We start from the raw sequence: 18933 nt of genomic DNA, 5'->3' as shown, positions 1-18933 counted from the left end.
GAGTGGTGGGATCAATGATAGCTGTTCTATTTGGAATGGATTGGAATATAGTGAATAATCTCAACAGCTACTGATAGAGTTTTGCTCAGATCACCAACCTGGAAACAAAGAGACAATGTGACAATATCTGGTGTTCTGGTAATACTGACTTATCTAATGTACTAGCTAAAGAACTCTAATGTAACTACTGTATGAACTGTCAGTAATGAGAAGTGGTTGTACATGTATGATATGAGTGAGAGACGTTTGTTTTCTTGTGGATAATTCAAATGAAGAAAGTCCACAACAGCTGATAGGATTGTTACAGAGAATTGACAGGACAGCTGGGAGTAAATCCAACCAAATGCTGCCACTAATTGTGTTGTTGGAAGTGGGATGGTACAAAGACACAACTCCACTTAATATCAGTGTCATTTGCAAATTTGTAACAGAATTGAAAATGTAATTGTGTAAACTGTCAACTACAACCTGTACTGTTTCCTTCTTATAACAAAATAATATTGATTAATCATAACCAGGAAAAACATTTAACAAGTTCTCTCTTGTATCTTTATATATATTTATCTATATTTTTATATTTTTAGTCTAAATGAGAATGACATAGACCCATTTTAGTAGCATCATTTATTTCTACAAATTTGGTAGTGAAATTACTGGTTATCAGATAAAATCAACAATAAATCGAAGTCACTTCAGCATTTTCTTACACTTGCAGACGTGTGATGCAAGATACACAAGTGCAAAGATTACGGGAGAATTTTTTTTTTTTTTTTTAGCAGCGGCACAAGCACATGAGCTGCATTTTTATGAACTGAAACTTATTTAATTAGAAAAAATAGTAACAACAACATAACCCACAATATAATACTCTCTTGTTGTACTGCAAATGCACTACAATAATATGAAATAATAGATTCACATCTGTCTAGAGAATAATGAAAATAATTTAACCTGTACCAATGAGTGAATCGGGTATGGATCCAAACTGCATCAAGTTTACCTTCATGTGGGTGAAAAAGATCCAGACGCAGGAGATACAGAAAAAAAAATACAGATGAGTATGAAATGGTAAAGTTAAAATTATTTGCTGTGGTTAAAAGTTCCTGAGCCAACGGCTGACAAACGAGGAAGTTACAAAACAGTGAGAGAAGTTGAGCATCTGAAATATTGTGCAACGGAGGATTCTGGGAAGTGTAGTTTTTATGATATTTACTCTTACACTTATCCTTTATCTGTCACAGTAGAATTTCAAGTTGTGAGGGAAGAAAACTATCGCTTTCTGGCCAGGAAAACGCAGTCTTGTCCCCTCCACTATGACACTCAACAAAGGCTTTGAAACTTAAAATGTTTTGGGCACTCAACTAGCATATCTAGGAGGATTGTTAGATATTCTAAACTGATGGAACATGTTTTTTTTCTTTTCTTCAGATCACAAATCAAACATAATACCCTTAGAAAACAGTTATCAATCTGACACATAAAGATAAAAAATAGAAGTAAGGTTAGTTTGAGACAAAAAACTATAACAGAGAACATTTAAAGAGACAACACTAATATTTCTGTTAACACAAGAAAGACAAGTGGAGTGAATTAACCTTATTCACGAGTAACCCATTCACAAACAGAAATACACAAGAGAACTAATGTTACTATGAGAATAATAACAAAGAAGACAATGTTAGGATAAGATAAGAATAGTGACATGATAGTCTAAGACAAAATGACAATATTTTAGTGACAGACACATAGAACAAATATTATATTACAAGAGGTACCTATGAAAACATATAAACATTAAAGAGAACCAAAAACAGTAAGGCAAACATATTCATTACAGACACATCAAAGTCATATAACCGTCAAGTCAAGTCAAGTCCTATTCTTTCTAACATACACACAAGTATTACATTCACAATATGCTCTAACAGACCTGTAGGATGCAGAAAAGCTTAGCAGCGAGCTATTAACATTGGTTTATAAAACAAACAGGGCAAACAAACATACATATAAACTGGAGTCACCTGCAGGAAAAAATGATGTTATACTTTTCTCTGTAATTTAGAACATGCTTACAATTGAGTGGAAAGGGAGAAAACAGGTTTGAAGTTGCAGATGGACAACACCTAGATGTTTGTATGACTCTCGTTTTTCATCTGACAATTCAAACGGACAGGAAAGTGAGTCACACTTCACACTCTAAAGAATTTCCTCCAGAAAACCTAGTTTTCCGTATTTCTGGCCTGCTAGGTCGCCCCATAAACAGGAACCGCAGAAAAACTCCTAAACAGCAAGCAGACTCTGAGATAGAGCCACAAATTCTCTCACACACCATCACACAGATGACAGTTACACTAAAGTTATTCACGCACTCGGCTAGGCAAACATACAACATTCATGGATCCTTTTGCATTCATCAAACAACATACACGTGTAATTTCTATTTCAAGATGTTGTAGACTACTCTTCATGATAAGGAATAAGAGACGTACAAAATACAAAAACAGGAAGGAAACTACGGATTCCTATCATGAATGGCAGATAATTTCAGCTGATTAACACAACAATTAACAAAACAATAGGCAAAAAGAAGAAGTTAGAAAAAACATATATGCCCAACCCAGGGGCACTTACGCGTGTGAATCAACCATCCGGGAGTAAAGCTCCAAGGAAAACCGTCCGGGAGAAGAAATATCCACGGGTACACTACAGACATCCGGGAGCAAAGCTCCTCGGGTACACTCCAGTAGCACAGCCTGGAGCCCTCCATTGCCTGAAAACAATGACTGGAAAAAACTGGATCACAGTCGGCGGGTCACAATATGATGGTATTTTTAGTAGTACCATTTTGACCTCGTGTAAGACAAAACTCAGTAAAGGAAAACCTTTAGTAATAGTCAGGCAATTTAATTATCCTATATACAAAAGAGGACTTATCCCCCTATCCCGTTGCACTGTAGAAAATTAGACACAATGTATTACAGTAAAAAGCAATATTTATTAATAACCATGCTAGTGAAACAAATTAAAACATATTTAAAAACCAACAGCGCTGCTGGAAACAAAAAACGGGGAATACCCTGATGTTAATTAGTGATCACTATTTTTCATACTGGTTGAAAAACCTTGCGTAGGTAAAGAAATGTGGTTGGAGCAGTAAAGGTGGTTTGATAAAACGTATTAATGTTATTATATGTTATTATATGTCAACCTTTAGGATATAATACCATGCAGTGACTGTATAGCAATCACGTACTGTCCCTCTAGCATTTATGGATCACAGAGATATAACTAATGCTATTTCAGCGCACTTCCAACAGTGCGAACAGCAATTGAAGTGAAATGATGTTTCCGGGCATTTCTGGATACAAATTCAACTCTGAACAAAATGCAACAGCTGAGTAGCATGTGGATCCGATTCTCACAATGAACATTGTCTAACAAATGCAGTCTACAACATAATTGCAATGACACAGCGAGAGGACTGATCACGTGATGAAATGTTTAAAGCCCCACCTGTTTTCCGATGCTTGATCTCTTGACAAAGCCACTTTCGTGGCGAAACAGCTGTCGAGTAGTTCGGCGCTGCTGGGCTCAAAGCGGTGTTTTTCCCTTGCGGATTGGATGCAGTTTTTATCCCGGGGATGATCTGACGGATATTTGTGAGCGTTCCACACCACGGACGATATCCACACAAGGGCAAGTATAGGAAACCTTTTGCTGGCATACTGAACTGGGGTTCTGCATATATAGCCTTTTGGCTACTACATTGGATCCAGCGTTTGCTACAGCTAACTCCTTACTTACCCTGCATTTAACCTCGGCTCAAGGGGCTTCCGCTGAGGGACTTGCAAGGGGAGCCAGCCCCTACCCTGCTTGGGACATAGTTCTTATACAGAGAAGAAGGGACATTTTGGCATACATGCCCTTAATGTGGTCTTTGCCGGGAGTTTACACCTAATACGTTTTATCAAACCACCTTTACTGCTCCAACCACATTTCTTTACCTACGCAAGGTTTTTCAACCAGTATGAAAAATAGTGATCACTAATTAACATCAGGGTATTCCCCGTTTTTTGTTTCCAGCAGCGCTGTTGGTTTTTAAATATGTTTTAATTTGTTTCACTAGCATGGTTATTAATAAATATTGCTTTTTACTGTAATACATTGTGTCTAATTTTCTACAGTGCAACGGGATAGGGGGATAAGTCCTCTTTTGTATATAGGATAATTGCTTTAAATGTGGTGGACACCCCTCCCCCCTTGCACTGATATATAATTGAATGCTGGCGCAACTGTGGATGTCTGCTTATTTTTAACCCGGCGTTCCAGTCAGGCAATTTATTCATACATAATACAACATAACAGTTTTGTCTGGGTAAGCTGTTGGAGTAACACACAGAATGTCAGCCAAGGACTTACCAAAGACCCACCTCTTGGTCCAGGCGTTATATAACTTTCAGAAGGCATTTACAGTAATTGTGACAAGGGGTTCACGGAAATACCATACATAGTCTGACTCCTCCTTGTACAATTAATGTCTAAATGATTTACTTAGTCTTACATGTTATCAAAGGAATGTTGTAACATACTGTGCCTAGCTCCAACGGTCCACAACCTCGCAATCAGCTATTGGCTAACTAAGGCCATTGTGGTATTTCCAGTAATTTGAGCAGCACTTCTGCTAAAAGGGGCCCCACCAGACAGGCTGGCGTTATGCTGACACTCTGGAATTTAAGTAACAGAGTGATGATCTTTTGTTTGTATGGCCTAGTATAAGTTATATTAGTGACCATTGTCCACAGTAGACCATTAGCCCTTATAGTCCATCCTGCCTTGGGCCCTATAGCGTTATGGCGTCATAGAGGGTGCGGGTGACAACTATCAACCCTCTGACACTAGCCATTCGTCCGTCTTAGGATTTAGACCGTTCCAGATGTATATTATGTAAACACAACTTACAGCTTGGCTCCTATATTCTCTCTCATCAGATATTTCTTCTCTTTTTCTACACTTCTTTTTCTAAGAATTCAGATAAATTCTAGCTCCAAGCTCAAAGTGTCAGATCAGGGCTTTAGTTTTTTAGTGAGCTGCCAGACAAGACTGTGATTGGTTAGCTTGTATACATGTTTAATAGTGAATAGGCAGTGACTGTTGGTAGAAGGCAGAGAAAAGAAGAATATTAAGTAGGTCCCTAACCTTAGGTCACATCAGCCAAGAGCAGACAGAGCATGTGCAGTAGTTTGACAGGCAAAATATGGAGAGCTACTGTGGCATCTTCCAAGACATGGATCTTTATTTCTATAGAGCTTTGTTGACTTTTGGTTGGTACAAGAGCCCAAAACGCATAGACAAACATTTCTAGACATATTCTATTGTGGGGATTAGTGCCCCTATAAAGGGATACTGACACCTGACCTTGGACCACCTCTCTGACACTCTGACAAAGGCCAAATTGCCAATTAAAGCATTCTGGGAATTGTAGCTTTCTATGTCAGTGGCAGGGCACTATGGTTAACTATTAAAAATGTTATAGAGGCACTTTTGGTTTCACCACATGCTATTGTTAGTTAGCGATGTTAGTTGAGTGTTAAGAAAAGGCCTACAATAGCCATAGCTATGGGTTTGAATATGCTTAGACCCTTTTTGGAAGATTTTTGCACATCTTAGGCATATAGGAGAGACATTAGGGTACATTCTATTTAGCTTTGCCCTTGTATAGTAGGCTCTATGCATCATATATGTCTGTAGCAGTCTGTCGTTATAATTATAAGACACACGCTTAGGAGCCCTGAGGGCCTCACCCCACTCACTGTCAGTTATATAGTTTAGATCCCTGTCCCATGCTTCCCTACTTTGGATTGGGGTGCTTCTATTTGCTGCTGCCAGTATTTTCTTGTATATTTTAGAGATGATACCATTTTGGTTTGGCTTTTGGAGAGTCACCGAAATTGGTTTGCTCCTAGATTGCCTGAGGAGAGCACTTCTAACCTGCTGATAAGTTAGCCATTGCCCATTGGGTATATCATCTGATTTTTAAATCTTCAAAGGATATAGGGTTACCATTTTCTCACACATCTGCTATAGAGTTTATCCCTTTACTTAGCCAGCAGGTTGAATGAGTTATATGGGCCATATACTGGAATTTTGCATTGCCCCATAATGGTGTTCGTGGGTCAATTTGATTAAATTCAAGCAACTCCAACCACCCGAAAATGATCCGGTGTACCTCTGCTACACGTTCCGGGAGTGGGGCGCAAGTATCTTCAAGGCTTCCAACTCTTTGCTCTACTGCAGTTGTTCTCCCTTAGCCTTTGTAGGTCATGCTTTATGATTGAGAGATCAAGCTTTATTTCATCGGTTTTTGTGCTGATGAGGCTGGTACAGGTGTCTTTGGACTCCCTTATCTCTTGCAAGATCTCTTGCAGTGTAGGCTCTGCTGCCTGTTGCGCAGTGGGAGGAAAGGGAGACCTGCTTGCTATGTTCCGGGTGCCATCTTATTTCTCTTCCCGGGCATATCTATCAAGCCTTTTTACAGAGGCTGAGGATCTTTTCTGAGCTCGGTTTTGCCCCATTAGTATCCTTTGGGGAAGTTGCTGCCAGTTGTGGTCTTCTGAGGCTGTATTGGGGTCTTTAAAAGGGTCTTAAATCAGAATATTAATGGCCCAGAGAGAGGAGCACTCCAACACACGTCTGATCACATTAAGCATCAGGCCACGCCCCCTAGGATTAGCCTAATTTTATTACTAACTACCTAATAATTCCACAATTTGTAACCCATGAGCCCTGTTAAAAGATGAACTACCAACCAATCATTTGCAATTGTTTCATTGAATTTGTTATATATTCAGTGCAGACTAGTTTGGCTATATGTGGGGTATTCATAAGCACTGGAGTTTATTGATAATAATAGTTTAGAGATCTTTATTAAATACTTATCTAATAGGAACAATTTTTCTACAGGCCCATTGAAGATCGCTGGAGAGAGGTCCAGACCTTGTTGTTCTCTGTTGATGAAATTAACAAGAACCCGGATCTGTTACCCAACATCACTCTAGGGTATCATGTATATGATTATTGTGGGGATCCAAGGCTCGCTATAGGGAGTGTCCTGCAGATATTATCTGGTCCTGGGAATATGGTTCCTAATTATTCCTGTGGGGATGAAAGGGAAATTGCTGGATTTATTGGAGGCCGGTCAACAGGTACATCCTTGCCTATAGCACAGCTATTGGGTATATATGGATACACACAGGTAATTTCCTTATTTAATCTTTTCTCAAATTTTTTATGAGCCCCCTGTTAGATATTTCAAGTATAAAATGTGTTTAACAACTAAAACAGTTACACAAGTTTCCAGCCTTGTCATCATGGCCTTGTGGACATCCCAAGCCATAGACCTATATTATAATGAATCAATATTGGTTAATCCCACCTATTGACCCTCAAGGGTATTAAGAATTCAAATTGTAACCACATTTTACATTATTTCTTGTTGGGGTAAAACATATTTAATTTTTCTCTGTGTTCACCAATTTAAGAATTCTTGGATATTTATTATTCTGCTACAACTTATTTCAGTTCTTAAATAATGATTGGTTATTCAGCTTTACCTATAGAGACATAACTATGTCTCTTACCACATAGCACTTAAACTCTTTGTCCTTTGATTCTGTTTATATTTATTATGTGATTTGTCTCCCCCATGTATACTTTTATATATATTGTACTTTTATGCATTGTACAGCGCTGCGGATCCTTAACAGCACTTTACAAATAAAGTTATACATACATATACATACATACCTTAACTAACCCTTTAGTATAAAGCTATGCATTTATATGCAATAGTAATAATATCTAAACAAAAGCACGTAATATGGCTCAGGTTAGTTTATCACTATATAAAGAGTTTTTCCATGTCTAATAGACAGAGTGAAAACAGCTACTCAGCTGATATTACATTATTCACAAAATAAGTATGTTGGTACTTTATAGCCCTACAGCCCACCAGGTTGTATTAGAATAAGAAGATCCAAGATGCATGTAAAGGTAAATATTGCAGGAGGCTAGTTGGAATTTATGAACAGCCCATTAGACTTGGGGAGAAGTCAAACCATGACAGAAGGTCTATAGGCAAAACAACATGCAATGTACAGGGGAACCTTTGTGCAAACACTCTACATCTTTCCAGACCTGCTGATTTACATGAGCAAAGTGACTCACACTCACATCAGCATTTGTGTCTAATAAATAGATTGTACAGAAATCCTCACTCAGCACTGTAAGATTCTAAAGATGCACATTTTCTAAGATGAAATTCAATATCAGTTTGGAATAAGTTGTTTGCAGAGTGATACCAGTTCAGAAGTTTTTTAGGCTGGTTTGAACACAATGTAGTTTTTTTTCTGAATACTTTAGCTTGTCTATTCAATGTTGAGTTCAGTTTTGTGTTTGAGTATGTAAGGTTCCTTTTAACTGCCTACTTGCCTAGTTTCTATTCTGAATGCGAACCAATCACAATCCTTTGACCCTCGTCTCACTTTTTCTGGAGTACAGAAACTACAATTCTCAGCATGCCTTAGGTGATCACATTGCAATACAGCAGCTCCTAGTTGGAAGTTGCCATATTGTAAAAGAAGCTAGGGGACTGTGTCCCTTTAAAGGGGATTTATACTGCTCAACCAAACTTTACTCAGTTGGTGCAGGTTTAAAACACAACTGGTCGTTACCAGCTGCCTTATGTGATTACTTTTGCCTCATCTGTATATTTTGCCATCACATTTGGCAAACAGGTCTTGAGTCACCATTATAATATTCATATATGTACATTTTAAGTAGTAAAACATAATAGTTGCTACTTTGCATTTGTAAAACCTTTTCTGGTTGGTCATTTCCCCAATGATATCACACCATAACCAGTTGGTCACTAGTCTTCTCTTCGGGCCACTTCTTATAAAAGGATTTGAATTCATATAAGTGGGATGAAGGCTGATAAGGAAGTTTGCAGCCAAAACTTTTTCTTATTTAAATCCTTATTCCTTTTTTATTAGATAAGTTATAGTTTAATTGACCCTGTGCTAAAGGACCAAGTGTGGTATCCATACCATTTTAGTACTGGGCCAGATGATTATATTCAGCACGTTGCTATAGCAGAGCTGTTGGAACACTTGGGATGGACTTGGGTGATCATTCTGGCAGCTGGTGATGAACGTAGTGAAAGAGAGAGTAAGAACCTCAGGAACGAGATCACCAAACATGGAGCCTGTGTGGACTTAACTGGCACTCTAACAGATACAAACACAAGAACACTAGAAAGAATACAAAAATCTACTGCAGAAGTTGGTATCTTGTGTGGGGAACAATTTCGTAGTCCATTATTTTTAGTAGAAAAGATTTTTAAAGAAAAAACTTTGGTGGTTCCAGCAACATGGATTCCTGGTTATATTTCCCCCCTCTTCAATAGAAGTCTCATTTTTAAAGAAGTTTTTTTTGTCTTCGATAACTTAGAATTTGAAGACTACGTAATGTCAATTAAAGAAGACATGTTACTTGAGGACTTATTGACAGTTGCCTCAGCGTGCCTGACACATGATAAAGAGAAGGATGCCATATTTATGAAAGTTTATGGATTTACTTTACGGAACTGTTCAAGTTTAAAATTACGACAACGACATGATGGCAGAAGTTACCGAGTGTACACAGCAGTATATGGATTGGCACATGCAGAACATGACATGCTTTCTTTATCTGGACAATACTGTAATAAACAGGTGCACAAAAATATTCATAGAAATCAGGTAATATGTCGAATAGGTAAGGAATTATTTTTATTTTTCACTGATAACTAAAAAGTCCCAGTATAAAATATACCACAGTTTTTTAACTTTGCTTAATTTTTTACCAAAAAAGTTGTGTATTTTTTTACCTCTGCCGTCTTACTCTAGTGTTGGCACATGGCTATTGTCTTACTGGTGTAAACACAATCAGCCAGCAGACAGCACCACTCGTGAATATTATCTTAAAAGGCCTTTATTGCAAAATGGCTTTTCTTTGGACAGAAATACAATAGCTTGTCTTACTGGTGTAATTCCTTGTGCAACGCCACAAAAAAACTGTGTGACTTTCCTCAATACCTTGTAATAAGAAAAGTGCTAAATGTGTTTGTGCTTCTCTCCCCATGTTATCCTGAATCCAGCTTTACATCCCAGAAATACAGGGAGAGCAACTTTTTAGACTAATATGAAAAACAGGTGAAAAAAAGTCTGATTTTCTGCCTAATAGACATAAAACTTGGGTTTTGGGTCTAGGGTTTCAAACAGTAGGATGTCACCTGTTGGACTTTAGTCCATCTGCAAAATTCACAAACCCAGCGAGAGAAATGTCATGTCAAGAGTAAAAAGCATGCGAGATATCACTGCAATGAAAACACTATGAGCCAGGTAATATTTGCTTTCAGTTGAAACCCTGGTCAGCCATTACAGAAACACAATAGCTTAAAAAACAGCTAGGGTTTGGGCTAACCAATAGAGTAAGAGCCTGCCTGGAGTTGAACCAGGGACCTGGTGTTTAGGTGCTGTCTGTATTACCACTACTCTTTTTGAGCAAACAGGTAAGGGCCTGGGTCACTCTTATGGCTATGCTTTGTAAGTGCAAGTAAACATGGCTTGTTTTACCTGTTAACAATCCAGCCACAGGAGATCAGTGTAAGTCATTAGTCTGGCTATAAAAGCCCCTACTCTGCACTGACTCATTGCCCAATGTAGGTCTATTCCGTGATAGTTCCTGGGTTTGATTTGCATCTGATTATCTGTTCCTGACCTTTGCCTGTTTTTGACCTTTGCTGTCTGAACTGACCCAGTTTGACCACTCTGCTAGATCTTGACTTTGTACCATGTTACTGATTGGTTTTGACCCCGGCCTGTTTATCCTGACTACCCTCCTGGCCCCTGATTCTGTACTGCTCTGTCTGACTGGTATTGTCACAGCCAGTTCTAAGACTTCACTATCTGCTCCCCATTCCTCCTGCATATTTTAGGGTTCCCTTGCCTGGCCAGAACATTCTCCAAGGTCCTCTCACTTTAAGACCTGGCAGCATCTGAATAGCAAAGGGCTCCTCCCAAAGCCAAAGGTGCCTGTTAGAGGCAGACATGTGAGCCAAGACCGGGACCTTGGGGTTTGTTCAGGGTTTTGGGACACCATACGTTACAAATAGAAACCTTGAAGTTGCATAAAATACAACCTTTTACAACCATCTTATCTCATCATGATAGGGGTTGTTTAGATCTCATAACAATAGAAATTGTAGGTACAGTTAAGGGACCTGTTATCCAGAATGCTCGGGACCTGTGGTTTTCTGGATAATGGCTCTTTCTATAATTTGGATCTTCATACCTCAAGTCTACTAGAAAATCATATAAACATTAAATAAACCCAATAGTCTGGTTTTGCCTCCAATAAGAATTAATTATATCTTAGTTGGGATCAAGTACAAGTTACTGTTTAATTCCTTCAATACAGGTCACTTTTAGAAAAAGCATAATGCGGAGACAATCAATATCTTTAAATTTTGTAAAAATGTTAATTACTTGATTACATTTTGTAAAAATTTTGTAAAAATGTTAATTACTTGATTAAAATAGAGTCTATGGATGAAATCCTTCCCATAATTTGGAGCTCAGCAAATTGATATTTAGAGGAATATTGTAGCGCTCCTGCCCTTTTTATGCTTTCTGGATGGGTTCCCCATTATTTATGTAATGCACAGCTGGGTTAATAACAAAATAGAGAATGGGAAGCACTAGTTTGTATTTAAGAGGTATAGAGCAAGGCATTCTATTTATTTAGTTTTAAAGTGAATTATAACTTTGATGTTTTAAAGTAAATTATAACTATAACTTTAGCCTTCTTGCTCTAATCACTTGCTATTTAGCATGCATACCTGCTACCCAATCAGGATCATGTAATTCCTTGTGCAGCTTTTCTGAACTTGCATAATTACAATTCCCAGCATGCCTAGGGTACCAACTTGGAATATGGCGGCTTCCCCGTAGGACTGAAAGAAGTCAAGGGTCAGGGTTCCTTTAAGAATCTTTGCTATGTTCAACTGACATTGTGCTTTTAATACACTAAAGAGTATTTTACCATATCACTACAGAGGCTTTGTTACACTTTGCCAAATTCTAATGAAGAGAGAATCATGAGTTATTTTAAGCTTTAAATTAGCAACTTGGAAAGGGTCAAGGTGTTAGAGAGGAGGCCCAAAGGCATGTGCCCATATTCCTTCAATACAGGTCACTTTTAGAAAAAGCATAATGCGGAGACAATCAATATCTTTAAATTTTTACTATCCAATTTTGTAGACAGTGATTTTCATATACATATTCCATCTGACAGTTGCACCGATATCTAAGAAATGTACATTTCAAAGATCCCTCCGGAAAAAAAGTACATTTTAGTGATCCTGGATTCTTGAATATGTATTACGGAATTTGGTACTGGATTACCCTCTATAAATATCCAGAAACAACTTTTCTTGGCACTTATGATTGGTTAGAATCTAAAGGCAAACTGGAAATTAATATTCAAAATATAATTTGGAAGAAAAACACCAACAACCAGGTAGGAACAATTTATTTAGTTTTATAAGTACTGTACATACGAAGAACTCAATTGCATGTTCCCAGGTTATTTGAACAGAACCCAAAGCTCAGCTTAGAATGTTGTATATCAGCCCTTTAGCGATGGCAAGCTCAAACTGCAGAGAGACAAGGTGTAGAGAACTTAAACGTCCCTCTGATATTAAACAATCCATTCTGAGTAGGGTCTTTATTAGACTTGATTATTATTGTTATAATTGCATCATACATTGAAGAGGGCAATTTATTTACCATATAAAGCTTTTAATAAAAGGTTATTCAGGGAGAAATATATCTGAAATGTGCTTGTGTATTTCAGTAGGGAGGCAATAAGATGCAGGGTGATTCCTATTGTGAAATGGATTTATTCACTTCTTATATCTCCCCAAAAGAAATACCCAGTGTCAGGCCAAGTTGGTAGGGTGCTTAAAGGACATATAAACCCTACATTCTCCTATCATGTATGTCATGTCTCCAGCATAAGCTTTCACCATGCTATGGTATTTCATGTCTCATGCTGTGAACTCCCTCTGCTGGATGCTTGTTGTAACTACACAAGGCCACTTCCTGTACAAATCCAGCACCTTCATAAGGCCAGTTACAGCAGTGCATTTGAACCTATCTGGTTACCGTACTTCCACCATGTGACCTAGTGCAATGCTTTGTGGGAGCCAAGACTCCATTTTACAGCTCATGGTGTGGAAGAAGCACACAGTTTTCACAGTAACATCGCTGGTAAACAAATAGATTCATAGTTGCACCAAATCACCTCCACAGTTGCCAGCACCCCCAGAGACATTGCTGCATAGACATTTCATGCCAGCTAGTGTTTTCATGCTACAGTTATATGTTCATTTTTACATGTTTGTTCATTTGCAAACATACTTATTATATTTTCTGTTATTTGTTACAGTTTCACCTCTCCACTTTCAACGATTCCCCTTGCCAACAGTAAAATGTACAGACTTCAGTTCTCAGTCTCTTTATTGGAGTGTGGGGAGGTTTAGCTGCATGTTGAACTACACACTGTCCCAGGGTAATACGTAGGGAGGACATAACAATGTATATAAGGTAGACATATCTACCCAACCTAAATTCTTGTACTGCATATAAACCCCTCCATTCACCTGCACCACCACATTTTCCTAAAACAAATATTAGCTTTCACCCCGTGGCCATTTTCCCTCTGATACATAATCAGTGACATTTACATCTGCAGACATCACACGTGTGCTATAAAGTTCATGTGATCAAGTACACAGGCTTATACAGGAATAACTTACTCTGATAAAAACTTCTGCCTGGATTAAGTATGGTAATGATTAAGTTGAGCTCAGGAGAGGAGGTTAGGAGAAAGAATATGTTTCTCCAGCCAAGTGCACAACAAAAGCAGAGTTTAGTCATTTGAGTTAAGAAGAACTGAGCATGCCCAGTAGCCAACAGCTAAAACACATTTTAGCCAAGTGAGTAAGAGGAGGAGAAGCTATCCTAAGTGATTAAGGAGATGCTGCAGCCTTTATATTAGCCTTTCAACAACCAGAATGGCAGTGAATGGGAGCCTGGAGCTTAGGCCTCAGTATAGGGAAGGCCTTGGTGAATTTAGGGATACAGGGACCCCGTGAATGAGGAGTAGTCAGGAAATGGTAGTTCTCTATAACAGCATTTTCTAGGAAAGTGAGGCAGATTGAACAAGTGAGCAAGAGCAGCCTGACTTCAAATAGGATTGATAACAAGGGCTAGCTATTCCCTTAGGGAAGACTCTCCTGTAGTGTATGGATCGCACCATAATTAGGATTTAGGTTTAGTGATTTCCCTGTTCCAACATGTGGGGATCCAGGTCACGGTACAGAGATCCTGAGGGTGTATCTATCCATATTGTGCATGTTGAGTATAAAACCCTGATTTGTAGGGATGGGCGAATTTGACCCATTTCATTTAGGCAAAAATTTGCCGCCGGCAAAATGTCGCAGACGCCCATTAAAGTTGGTGTAATTTTTTTGACGCGCGTCATTTTTTTTACGCAAGATGCCATACAAGTCTATGGGCGTCATTTCCATTGCGAAACAGGGTGAAAAATTTGCCCATCCCTACTGATTTGTGCTTTGAGAGAATAAATCCTGTGCAGTTTGTTTTGTTCAAGAAACGTCTGGTGCCCAATTCTGTTATATAGTCACATAGCACAAGTGAGGTGTAGTTGCACAACGCTATTCCTTCACCCTTTCATGTAGCAAAGTCCCATCTTGTGGATTGAGGGTCAAATATAACTGGTGCTCTGCCTGTTTCATAGCCTGACATGGTGTTGCCTAACCAAGATGGGGTTAATTTTATATGCCCTTTAAGTCAAGCCAAAAGCACCCTACCCCCTCAATTTATTACTTTATGGGGGTAATTTAATATTAGTATTTAATATTAGTACAGTTTGTATGGGGGCAATGGGAGTAGTAGTTCAAAAAGTGTTCAGGTCAGAATTTGGAGAATACTTATGTGAGAACTTTTAGGTTTCTATCATATCTGGGCAGGTGACTGTTTTACTAGTCTATAAAGAGATATGGATTACTGTACTTCTTATAGTGGGACATTCACTAAGATTCGTAGTTGCGCCAGGCGTAGTTGTGACAGCGCTTCGCAAATTCACTAAAATCCGAAGTTGCGCTCAGGGGTAGCGTAAGGTTGCGAAGTTGCGCTAGCGTTGATTCGCTAAGCGAAGCGAAGTTACGATAGCGAAGGCTAATTTGCATACGCCGCAAATTCAAATTTCAATGGAGGAATACGTATCAGCACTACAAATGCCTGGGAAACCTTCAAAACATCAAATAAAATTTTTATTTAATTTTGATTTTATGTGCCCACTGTATAGTTAAGTTGCCATGAATTAGGAAATGTAGGGGGGAAGGAGGGGAGCCCCAAAACATTTTTCAATCTTTTTCAGCCTATCACCCATAATATAGAAAAAACGCCAGCGTTTCTTGGGACATAGAAAATTTTTTAACTTTTTTTGAAGAAATCCCTATCTACTCTATTGCGCTTCGCCTGGTCTGAGGTGGTGAAGGAAGTCTAGCGTTCAGTACAATGCGCGCGTTAGTGAATTTTTGTAGTTAGGTCCATTGCGCAAATTCGACAGGCATAAGGGTGCGAAGTTACACTAGCGAAGTTACACCAGCGTCCGTTAGTGAATTTGCAAAGTAACGAAAATGCCCAACGCTAGTGAATTGACGCTAGCGTTAGGCTCTTCGGCGCATAGTGAATTTGCCCCATAGTGTGTACATAAATATAATATCAGAAGAGGAGTGTGAATGCCAAAAGCAGAATCTTTTTTAGTTTTCTAATAAATCTTCACCAGTTCAAAATAGTAAGTTAGTGTGTGAGAAACGGGACTAAGTAATACATCTGTCTAAAACAACTCAGGGAAGGTTTGGAGGTCACTCGTTGATGTATTAGATACAGGCGACATATAGAGGCAAATTCACTAAAGGGCAAATTTCTCCAGCAAATTCCCCACCACACTTCACTCCACTCAGCCAGAAATAAGTTCAGTACCGCTACACTAATTCACTAAAATGCGCAGTTGCGTCTCTAGCCAAATGCTGGTAAAGTTTAACTAACGTGAATTCGTCAGTGCAAGCGTTTCATAGAGAACTTTCACTAGCGTTTATTTCTGTCTAGTGTAACTTCATTAGTACTCTTACGCTTAGGTTCATTTGAATAGGACGGGTACATATAGATCATATATATGTGTCTTTATTAGAGATGTTGGTGCAAATGGTTGAAGTGGTCACTTATTATTACAAATGTCCAAGGAAGCAAAATAAAGACAAAAGATCCTCTAATGCCCTAGACATGAGCCCACTCTAAAACAAATGTGGCATGCCACTCAAATTGGTAAAAAAATAACAATAATAATTCGGAAGGCATACCCCCTTTAAAATAATGTTTTTTAAAAATGTTATGACTCTTCAGACATACAGGATATGATGTCACTGATATAAGATTGAGGAGGATGTATCTTCATCTTATCAGTTCTCCAGGTCTAAGCTGGCGAAGGAAACTCTGGCGAATGATATTTTGATGATTTATATCTCACGTTGTGATCTGATATCTGAAGCTTGTATTATAGTCAATTATGGGATGGCGGGTAGTGATGGGCGAATCTGACCCATTTCGCTTTGCTGATAATTTGTGAAATCCAGCAAAATTCATTGAAATCTATGGATGACAAACTCATTTTTGATGCATGCCAATTTTTTTCACCCATCAGAGTCTATGGGCATCATTTTCGTGGCGAAACTTTATCTGTATAGTACTTATAGATTAGGCTTAATGGGCAGTGTATGTGGAGGGAAAAATAAAGGTATTTGCAATGATCAATTCCTTTGTTTGAAACTAGTGATGGGCGAATTTGCGCCGAAAAATTCGCGAAACGGCGCTGGCGTCTCGTTTTTGACGCCGGCGCCCGTTTTGTCGACGCCGGCGCCCGTTTTTGACGCCGGCATCCGTTTTTCCAAAAAAATTGTTTTTGACGCCGGCGAATTTTTGCCACGAATTTTCACGGGCGTTTCGTGAATTTATTCGCTGGCGGCGAATCGCCGCAAATTCGCGCCTGGCGAATAAATTCACCCATCACTATTTCAAACTATCAGTGAGGTAGATTGGCCCTTAGAACCAGAATTGATTTGGATTACTGGGACTGAGTTTTAATTATGATACAATATGTGCTGGGGAACGGAGGGGATATACAATACAAATGATGCCATTTGGGTGGGGGAGATGTATTTTCCTATGTTATCTCTCTTTATTATTTCCAGACTCTGAAATCTCAGTGCTCTGCCAGCTGCCCTCCTGGCTACAGAAAAGTCCCACAGAATGGAGCGCCGTCCTGCTGCTATGACTGTGCCTCATGCTCAGAGGGGGAGGTCTCCAATTTAACTGGTAACTGTGTAAATTCCAATGAATGTTACTTGATAAATTGTGTTTTACAATAAACAATACATTTAGTAGGATATTGTGATGCAGGGGGGTTATTTATCAAAATCTGAAAAGTTCTCACTATTTTCTGAAAACTACTCTGATTAAGGCTGTACTGACTTTCTCCCCCTATTTATAAATATATTTTTTCCAAAAATTTCATGATAAAATCATGAAAAAATCTAAATCATGCAAATATTTCAGATTTGTCACCAAAGACTCAGACTTTTTCAGATTTTACTCCTGAAACCCCCTACTTTTTGAGATTTGACCCCCGAAACCACAAACTCTTCGGATGAATGAACAAAACCCTATTTCTGTTTTTACATTCCTGTTAAACATTTATCTTTTACAGATATGGAGAACTGTGTAAAATGTCCGGACTATAAATGGCCGAATCATGCGAAGACATTGTGTCTTGAGAAACCAAGCGAGTTTCTCTCATATGACAGAGACCCCCTAACTCTAATCTTTAATGTCATCACTTTGGTTCTTTTTTTAATATCACTGAGTATGTTGGGAATTTTTATTTTATTTCGAGACACTCCGGTAGTGAAAGCCAATAATCGTAATCTGAGCTTTATTCTCCTTGTCTCCATCAAGCTGAGCTTCCTCTCTGTGTTCTTGTTCCTCGGTCACCCTGTAGATATAACCTGCATGCTCCGGCAAACCTCTTTTGCAATCACCTTCTCCACATCTGTCTCTTGTGTTCTGTCCAAGACTATCATGGTTTGCATTGCTTTCAAAGCCTCCAAGCCAGGGAGCTCATGGAGAAAATGGATTGGGCCCAAAGTGGCAAATTATATTGCTTTTGTTTGTTCAGTCATCCAAATAGTAATTAGTGTTATCTGGTTGGTCATTTCTGCCCCATTTGCAGAAGAAAATATACATTCTAAACCTGGAATTATCATCATTCAGTGCAATGAGGGCTCAGTAGTTGCTTTCTATATTGTCCTCTCCTACATGGGATTGTTGGCATCTGTGAGTTTCATTGTAGCTTTCTTGGCTCGGACATTACCGGACAGTTTTAATGAGGCCAAGTACATCACTTTCAGCATGTTGCTCTTCTGCAGTGTTTGGATCACAATGATCCCGGCCTATCTGAGCACCAAAGGCAAATACATGGTGGCAGTGGAGATATTTGCCATAATCTCTTCAAACTGTGGGCTTCTCTTCTGTATATTTCTACCCAAATGTTATATTATTTTACTAAAACCAGAAATAAACACAAAGCAATATTTACTGGGAAATAAACAGAAAATCACAGAAAGTCTTTGATATATTGCATACATATTTAGCAACTATAATACACTGCATAATATATATATATATATAT

At 38.6% G+C, this 18933-nt stretch overlaps 1 protein-coding gene across 1 annotated transcript in view; it reads left to right on the top strand.

Annotated features, from left to right (window-relative positions):
• Positions 1-18647, top strand: part of LOC121398282 (vomeronasal type-2 receptor 26-like) — a gene marked incomplete at its 3' end in the record, with an annotated part of 33158 nt that extends 14511 nt beyond the window's left edge. Inside the window, exons 2-5 of the mRNA XM_041577286.1 lie at positions 6961-7252; positions 9051-9797; positions 17438-17561; positions 17953-18647. Coding sequence (XP_041433220.1) covers positions 6961-7252; positions 9051-9797; positions 17438-17561; positions 17953-18647 — 1858 coding nt within the window. The remainder of the gene's footprint in view (positions 1-6960; positions 7253-9050; positions 9798-17437; positions 17562-17952) is intronic.
• Positions 18648-18933: the final 286 nt, after the last annotated feature.

The sequence above is a fragment of the Xenopus laevis genome, chromosome 1S (assembly GCF_017654675.1).
Source record: "Xenopus laevis strain J_2021 chromosome 1S, Xenopus_laevis_v10.1, whole genome shotgun sequence".
In the NCBI taxonomy this organism is placed as follows: domain Eukaryota; kingdom Metazoa; phylum Chordata; class Amphibia; order Anura; family Pipidae; genus Xenopus; species Xenopus laevis.
This window is presented reverse-complemented; position numbering and strand designations above follow the sequence as displayed.